The sequence below is a fragment of the Canis aureus genome, chromosome 16, assembly GCF_053574225.1.
Source record: "Canis aureus isolate CA01 chromosome 16, VMU_Caureus_v.1.0, whole genome shotgun sequence".
Taxonomy (NCBI): domain Eukaryota; kingdom Metazoa; phylum Chordata; class Mammalia; order Carnivora; family Canidae; genus Canis; species Canis aureus.
Genome location: NC_135626.1, coordinates 8,117,362 through 8,126,190, shown reverse-complemented (window position 1 = coordinate 8,126,190; position 8,829 = coordinate 8,117,362). Strand labels below are relative to the sequence as shown.

Sequence of the window (8,829 nt, the reverse complement as noted above, 5' to 3'; positions counted from 1 at the left end):
GATGGGTGCAGAGTGTTTCGGGTTGAGAAGATGAGAAAGTTCCGGAGACAGAGGGTGGGGACGGCTGCACAACAGTGCGAATGTATGTAACGCCCCTGAACCGTATGCTTGAAGATGGTTAAAGAGGCCAATGTTGCATTATGTATTTTACCACCATTTTAAAAAATGCAGGCCTGCTGCCCCCGCACCCTGCTCTGAGGCCTCTGGGCCTTGCTGCACACTGTCCCCTTCATCTGAAATGTCTCCTTGCCGTGGCTCATCTCCATTCTCCCTCCCCCGAGAGCAGCTGCTGCTCGCTGGCTCTTGCCACACAGCGTGGCAAGCACTTTCTAAATCATGCAAGGGTCTACTCCCATTTTACTGATGAGGGGACTGAGGCTCAGAGAGGTGGAGTGGGTTTCCCAAGTGGTTTTCTCACAGCCCAGGATGGGAAAGCATAGACTTGAGTCTTGGTCTGATTCCAAGCCAGCACCTTGATCCTCGACAGCACACTTGCTTCTGTGACATCCATGCTCCTCCGAAACCCTCAAGCACTCAGGGCCAATCTGCTCCTGCTCCTGTGGTACCCGCAATGGTCTGTGTGCTAGGTTTTCTGCGTCCTCCTCCCCCAACCAGACTACTGGCCCTTGGAGGCACATGGTGACCGGCCTGGGGATGCCAGCCCCTCCTTGCCTGGGGTCCTGGGCTTATTACAAATGCTTTTGGCCGAGGATGGGGGACCTTCGTGGCTGAGGGGGAGATCTTCTCTAGGGCTCAGCCTCCCAGAAGTCCTGAAGGTGCTCCAGGGACCCAAGGGTCTCCTTACCCAGCCTGGCGAGCAGCTCCGACAAGACCTTGACGTCCTTCTCCAGGGAGGTCCGTGATTCCCAGATCTGCTGCTCCACGGCATTCAGCCTGGCACCCACCTGGGGAGGGAGGAAGGGAAAGCTTGAACAGGGCTCCTGTCAGTTCAGGGGGCCAGGGGGACATGGGAGTGTGTGCGGTGTGTGGGGGGGTCCTTGGCACACATACCTGCCCAGCTGCCTCCAGCTCCTGCCTGCGGTCCCCTGAAGCTAGCACCTGCTGGGAAGCCTGTCGGAGCGTTGTCTGCACCTGGCTGGAGAGCCGGCCTGCCCGCCGGTGCTTCTGCTTGCCCTCCCTGAGCAAGGCCTTGGCGAGCTGTGGGGGCGGGCGGCAGTGGGGGGGCAGCAGAGGGTGAGTGGAGTAAAGAGCAGGTAAAGAGCAGTCAAGGCCATCATGCCAAGCAGGCACCAGTTTGTGCCCTGCACCATACATTCATTCCACAAACATGTACTAGATGCTGGCCAGACACACAAAGCTAGCGGGGGACCAGAGGGATGCACCTGGATTAGACCTTGGCCCCAACTAAACAACAAGGACCTAGAAGTTTGGGGGAATAAAGCAAAATAGACCTAGGTGAGAGCCCTGGTGATGCATTAACGAAACCCGGCTGATCCTCAGGGTACTCACCTGTCCCATGGGGATAATAGTGACACCTATTTCTTGGGGGATCAACAGGGTCACTTGCATGATACTCCAGGGCTCAGAGCCTGGGATCCACTGAGCCCTTAGTAAGTGTGGAGCATTCAGCATTGTCTATACAGAAGGGCGCAGGGCTGTAGGGACCACGTTTCACCTACAGAAGGGCAGCTCTTATAGGACAGTCCTCCCACAGGCCCAGGAGCAGGGACATCACTGTGGTCACACCTCCATGGCCCTGACCTTAGCACTGTCCTTGGCCAACGTCTCGGCTTCCTGGCCCTTCTTCTTGGCACTGGCGGAGACAGACGCTGCATTTCCCAGCATCCTCTCTGCCTGCTTGGTCTTCTTTTTCAAGTCTGTGAGAAGCCTGCCCCTGACCGAGCCTGCCTTCCTCCCCAGCGTGGCCGGGTCCTTGGGCTGAGGAAACTGCCGCTTCATTCCTGCAAACCCGGGGGAGGCTGTGTCAGCAAGGCGGGCTTGTGCCTCAAGAGCCTGCCCGGCAGCCACGGCCAGACACCCAACCAGCCTCAGGCCTGCAGACGATGTGAGTGGAGGTTCTAGATGCAAGAGAGCTACCTTCTGAGGCTTGTTTGGGAAATAAACAAATAATGAGCAAGATGTACTGCTCAGTGATTTTTATTTCATTTTATTTATTTATTTGAGAGAGAGAGAGAGTACTGGATCTGTGGGGAGGGGCACAGGGAGAGGAAGAAACAGACTCCCCCTGAGCAGGGAGCCCAACATGGGACTCGATTCCAGGGCCCTGAGATCATGACCCAAACCAAAGGCAGACACCAACCAACTGAGCCACCCAGGTGTCCCCTGCTCAGTGAATTTAAAGATTCATAGTATATTATGATGTTTATTAAAATCTCGAGATTACATGGTGGTCAATGGCTGGGCCAGGGGTGGGAATGGATGGGGAGCCACAGCGCGGCACTCAGTGAATCCATTCAGCCCTTTGTTTCTATGACCACTTATTCCTATAAGGGCTTTGGGGCAGCTTACAGTGATAGGTAAGTCAACAACTTGACCATTAAAATAAAAAAACTAAGGGCCACGTGCAACTGGGGGGATAAGGAAGGAAGGGAGGAAGAAGTGCCAGAAAATTAGGATAATGATATTGCAGGCATTGAATGCTCTACTTACCTCTGAGCTTCCTAGCAGCCAAGATAAAAAGGGAAAGTATTATGATTTGCATAGGTTTTCTTACCTAAAAAGAAGTAGCTTGTCTCTGTAAAGAAGACTTTTGCCCTTTCGTTCAGATAAAATTCAAGGGAAATCAGGAGTACTGATTATAGCCAATTTTTAAAATGAATCAAACCTTCTAAGGCAGAATGTCACATAATTTTCTATGAAGATAATCTGGAAATTAGATTTGTTTCTTGTGTACAAAATTGGCATTTCTTAAAATGCAATCCTTGGAGTCCTAACTCTAAGCGTCAGGAGGAAATGTCAATCAAGTTTAAATAAAGAGAACCAGGTTTCCCTATTGCAGGACTTCTCAGGGCCTTTACTACCCTAGGGTGCGCACTGTGTGGCCTCGAGAGGGCACTATAATAGCGACATTTCCTAAACTGATCTGAACACAAACCCACTGTTGGCACAGCATGCCCACATTCCCCCAGAGGGCAGAGGTCCGTGGTGGGACTCACATCTCTTAGGGACAGCAGATGGAGTTGGGGAGGAAAGCCATAGAGCCACTAGGACCACAGAGCCTGACTCCGGATCTGGGCTAAGGGCCCAGGGCCACACCCTGGGGAAGGCTGCTCCATATTTTGCTCAGTCAATTTTCCTTGCATCCTGAATACCAATTGAGCACAGGCCAAGTGTTGGTGAAAGGAGGTGTTTCTGAAAGGGGGCAGGAACGGGGAAAAGAGCCCGGGTTAGCGGGTTGAGATGAGTCCTTTTGTGGATCGTGGTACTGCACCAGGGAGGCCAATGTCCATGCAGTATGTATGTCTGACAATGAGAAGGTGATGCCTCATGAGCTAGTGAGCACGCATCACTGGAGGCAGCCCAGCAGAAGGCGGGTGTGGGGGGCAGCATATGGTTTTAGCAACCCTTAAAAATATTTTATGTTCTAAAGTCCTAATATTCTACCACTAGTATCACTGAATTTACATTTTCCTAAACACGACTCAGAGGCAAGTGCACACAGCCATGCCTTCCCCATGAGAAGCCCCCTGACCCATGGGTGACTGGGACTTCAGACCGCAGAGGGACAGAGAACAGGAGGCACCGACCAGCTTGCCCTCTGGCCCAGAGGGCAGGGGTCCATGGTGGGACCCACATCTCTCAGGGGCAGCGAATGGAGTTGGGGAGGAAAGCCATAGATCCACTAGGGCCACAGAGTCTGACTCCTGATCTCAGACCCCAAGAGGCCTCTGGGGCTGAGCGTGCTCCTGCCTTACCCAGTTCACTGGCACCGAGATAAAGGGTGAGGGGTCTTCTGTCTGCAGCAAAGAGGACATCAGACAAGCCTATTCCGTAGGGGGACGCGGAGCTGGAGGACCCTAACATGGGACGGTTTCCATTTGGCACACCACTGACCCTGGGGAGTTATCAATCCCTCTCCTGGGTCTACACATCTATAAAATGGGACCACTTAGCCTCATTTTCCTACAGCTCAGAGGAGACCTGGATTGGCATCAACCCCCCCTTTTTTAAAAAATATTTTATTTATTTATAAATAAATTAAATAAATAAATAAATAAATAAAATAAACCCACACCCCCTTCTAAAGAGAGCTCTGCCTCCTTTCCTATTGCCCCAGCTGAACACCAGACTGTGGTAGCCCTTGTACCGGTTGGACAGGACCCCTGGCATAGGAATACTAGACCAGGGACAGACGGTCGACGGCATCAGAATCTCTTCCGGCCCTGACGGTTTTGTGTGGTCTGATGACTGATGGCCACGTGGGAGGGTACCCGTGAGTGGTGTTTGAAGGAAAGACAAGCAGCCCTGGGAGAGGTCCTGGCTGGGAGGAATGGGCTGTTTGGCTTATGCCCACACAGCTGGACTTTTGTCGCCTTCTTGTCCCCAGAGCCAAGCTGCTAGGGCTGAGGCAGGAGTCCAGGTGGCTGTCACGGACATTTGGGCATCAAGACGCCCAGGGCTCAGCAAGGATCATGTGTACCTTCCAGATCAGCCAGCAGGGTCCTGGCTCCCATGACAGTCACTGTGGCGGCCTGGACAGACGAGGAAGCCCGGGTCAGGGCAGCTCTGGCCTCCTGGCGTAGCTGGAGAGAGAGGAGAGAGGCTGGGCAGGGGGTTACAGGTGGGAGACACTGGAGGGATAGAAAGAACTCTCCCTGGTCTTTGCCCTCTCCTCTCCCAAACCTGTCCCCTACCCCAGGACACCCTCAGGGCAGCCCCCACCAAGAGCCCACCTGCATGAGGGGCTGGGTCTTGTGCAGCATAGCCTGGGCAGTGGCCTGGAGGGCCCAGGCAGCCTCGGTGACCACCCGCTCTCTGGATGTGACCGTCTTCTCCAAGGCCTGAACTTTCAGGTCCAGGGCCCCAGCCTGGGACTTCTGGGGCTGCAGGGAGATGGCAGGCTCAGGCAGGACCTGGTAGGAAGGTTGTGGGGCAGACCCTCCAGTGGGTGAGAGGCAGCCTGGGGACGGGAATGGGGGGGCACTGCATGTGGACCCCAGGAAGCAGGGGGGCCAGGGTGGGGATACCAGGCAGGGGAACCTGTCTCTACTCCAGCTCTACTAGTTACTAGAAGTGAGGCCTCCCTGACCTGTACTTCCTTCCCCAGGCCCACAGTCTCAGTGGAAACCCTGGGGCCCGATGTGCCTCCACATTTAGAACTTTCCTGACTCGAGAGAAGCAGACTGTGCAAGTACTGCCCATCCTCTGGCACCTTCGGCGGCAACTGGGGCCACGCTCAGGGTCAACCCCTTTAACACCTGCATAGTACTCTTCGTGTTCAGGAGCAGGGAAGCGAAGACCCCAAATAAACAGCTTCGGGTTGGTCAAGTTTTGCCCCAAATGCATTTGTAGAAGCTTAATCTCATCCTTAAAGTGCAGTTTCTGAGTTGTGGGATTTCAGGATTACGATGGAGCTGATTTATTCAGAGGGCCGACCAGCGGTACGCCCACCTTGCCCATTACTTATGAATCGTCTCCCGGCCCCCTTGGACGCAGCCCTAATGTAACCTGATGGGCAAGCTCTGACAGAGGACTTAACCAGAGCAGGAGGAGGCTGGGTGGAGTCCTTGGCCAAGGTCACAGATCTGGAGCAGCGGGGCTGGGATTTGATCCCATGTCTTTGCTAATGCCACTACCAAGAATAGTCCCAGCCTCGCTATTATCACCACAATCAACAACAAAGACTGGCCGAGCCCTAATTCCATGCCAGGCAGGTGCCCCGCCAAGCCTCGGAGGTAGATTATCTCGTTTTAAATCGACTGCCAAATAAAGATAAGCTACATCATCTGCCTCTGCCTGGGCCGCACTGGTTTCCCAGCTGCCACAGCCACCCACCCCCACGCCCTCCCACCCCCTTGGAGCTCCAAGGACTGCCTGGCCAGGCTGACCAGTGCCATGGGTGCAGCCAGCAAGGCCAGGCGCGGGGCTGCGTCTACACCGACTCGCTGTACGGTGGCCAGCGCCTTCTCCGCTTCAGGCAGCACCTCTGCCGCGGCTGTGCCCAGCGCCTTCTGGGCCGCCTGGACATCCTGGTACCTGAGAGAAGACAGCAGAGGTGGCTCACAGGGTGGGGCGGGGCACGGGGCCATCCTTCCCCATGGCTGCCCCCCACCCCTCTCTGGAGCCATCTGTAACTTCCCAGGCAGAGCCGTCCTCTGCAGGCTCAGCACCCAGCAGCTGGCCTCAGAAACTGGCTGCTATTCGGCAGAAGAGGCACCACATCTTGTTTCTTCATTCATTCAATTCAAGCACTCTTTTCTGAAGGGGCTTGCCCTTGGTTTCCGCCTGAGAATCATCTGTTTTGCAAATGTTTGGAGCCTCTGGCTGAATCACTAACCAGTAAATGCTAGGTGCGGTGCTGGTGCGGAGGAAGGGACCTCAGCCCAGGCCCTGGTCTTGGCTGGGCTGTGCCCTTGGGTGACCTTGGGCATGCTGCTCTCCAGATAGATGCAGAGTCCTGGGCTGCATGGTCGCTCTGGGGCTCCATCAGCACCAAGGTGCTGGAATCAACCACCTAGGACTTTCCAGCTGTCCACAACCTTCCTGCCCAGCTCCATCATGGGCACTGCTGGGGCACGGTCCCCCACCACTGTCTCTTCTCCCTCCCCACTTCTCAGAGAGCCGGGGTCCCCACCGCTGTCCCAGGAATGAGTCATGGGACCTCACCTCACCCACGCCAGTGGGCTCAGGGATGGCTACCTGATGGGAGGTGGGTCTCAGATTCTCTCATCTAGGAAGTCAACCTGGGATTTATGAGACCTTGCTGGGTCTCTCCTGACCCTTTGACTGCGGAGGACATAGGAGTGTCACCCAGAGCAGAGAAGCAGAGGCCAAGCAGGAAGCTGCTGCCTGACAGGAGGAGCTGCCTGGGGGGGGGGGGGGGGGGGAGCGGGTAGAGCGGGGCTGGGGGATGCTGCAGGAGTGAGAGAGAATGGTGCTGCTCTGGACCTTCCTGGTTCAAGTTCTCGTCCCTTCTCTCCAGAGGCTGAGCCACACCCCCAGGCATAAGTGGGTTCCTGTAACTCACCACCCAGTCAGCCCAAGACCTCAGACATTCCCCCACTCCCATTGAAAGAATAAAGGAAGCCAGTTCTGGGCCTAGGATCCATCAGCTGCAGGAAGCCAATTCAAGCCCTAACCCACACCCAGGAGGCCTCACCTGTCCTCTAGTTCCCGCTGGGCCTCCAAGGCCATTCTGCCCTCTACTAGACTCCAGAGAAGGGCGTAACTGGTGTTGGAAGCAACTAGAGCCCTCCGAGCAGTGGCCTTGATCTTGGCAGTGGCGTCCTTGTGGCTGTATGGAAATGCCCACCTGGCGGTCATCAACCACTCACACAGAAGGGAGTGTGTTCCCGAGCCCACACCTCCCACCACGTGGGTCTTCCACCATCCCAAGCAGTCCAGCCCCGAAGGCCAGTCTCCTCTTTCCCACCTGACACACAGTGAAGGCTGATGGGAAGGGATCCATACCCCACTTCCTGTTACATAGAGTTTATGCCTATTATCCTGGCATAATGGTCAAGAGGGCCTTTTACCACACATTAAATCTCAGTTTGGACAATAATGATATGATGACCCTAATAAAGACATCACAGAGGAGGGTGCTCAGGACAGCCTAGGTCTGGATCTGGGCAGAGGGACACCTGTGAGGTTGACCCTGACCCCAGAACCAGGGGCAGGGAAAGGGCTGGGCTCCCTTCATGACTGTGTGGGCAGGACCTCAGCAGGCTCCTGGGACTTGGGGTCTAACCTTCTGGCAAGAGCACGGGCCTCTGTGGCGAGGTGGCTCCAGGTGGTGGGCTGGCTGGGTCCATTCTGAGGAATCACCTTTAAAGAAGAGAGTGAGAGAGGAGGAATGACGGCCATCCCTGAAAGGCAAGGGCCTCGTCTGGTTAAATTACTGGGAGAACCAGACCATGCCAGTTGTTTCATAAAAGCCTCAAAGTCAGCACCCAGTGAACAGAGCCCCAGAATGTGGAAACAACAGGAATGACACCCACCACCCATTTGATGGGCATTCACTGTCCGCCTGGAACATGCCTTGTTCTATGTAGACAGTAGCCCACTGAGTCAGCAGAAGGGATACTATGTGACCCCCATTCTGCACATGAGGAAACTGAACCTCTCCAAAGAGGCACACCTCAGGCCACCAGATTCCCACAGTAAGCCCAGGACAGGTGGTGCGGAGGGGCCCCTGCGGTACCAGGGACTTGAGGACAGTGGCCGCCTGCAGAATCTCCTCTTCTGAGGACTCCAACACTGTGTCAAGGTCTGCCAGCTGGATGCAGGTCTTCTCTGTTTGGGCCTGGGCACAGCTGGCACCTCTGCTCAGAGCCCGCAGCTGCTCCCGGGCAGCCTTCACAGCATCCTTGAGGCCTGTCACCTGCTCCAGGAAGACTTCCCAGGCTCCTGCATGAAGCCCACAAAGTCCAGGGGTCACAGAACAATTAAGATTTTGCAATGAAGGTCCCGCTCTTGGAGGACCCCATCTGTGCCCCACAGCTTAGCTCCATCCATCAGCAGGCCTGAGCACCACCACCAGTCCAATTCCAAGGGAACTGCCTCGCCATTTTACAGATGCCAAGGCTGAGGCCCAGAAGAGGCAAATCCCAACCCAAGGCCTCCCACACAGGAAGTTGGCCATAGTCGGCTGGAAGGAATCCAGATCTGCTGGAGTCACAACAAGCA

At 55.3% G+C, this 8,829-nt stretch overlaps 1 protein-coding gene across 2 annotated transcripts in view; it reads right to left on the bottom strand.

Moving 5' to 3' along the window:
* Positions 1-8,829, bottom strand: part of LAMC3 (laminin subunit gamma 3) — a 58,539-nt gene that overhangs the window by 3,343 nt on the left and 46,367 nt on the right. The window contains exons 19-27 of one of the 2 annotated variants that reach the window (XM_077851092.1): positions 8,345-8,550; positions 7,892-7,968; positions 7,301-7,435; positions 6,030-6,177; positions 4,875-5,054; positions 4,622-4,724; positions 1,723-1,922; positions 1,012-1,158; positions 806-905 (exon numbers count right to left, since the gene is read on the bottom strand). In XM_077851092.1, the coding sequence (XP_077707218.1) occupies positions 806-905; positions 1,012-1,158; positions 1,723-1,922; positions 4,622-4,724; positions 4,875-5,054; positions 6,030-6,177; positions 7,301-7,435; positions 7,892-7,968; positions 8,345-8,550 (1,296 nt within the window). The remainder of the gene's footprint in view (positions 1-805; positions 906-1,011; positions 1,159-1,722; positions 1,923-4,621; positions 4,725-4,874; positions 5,055-6,029; positions 6,178-7,300; positions 7,436-7,891; positions 7,969-8,344; positions 8,551-8,829) is intronic. The other variant, XM_077851093.1, reaches the window with a different exon arrangement.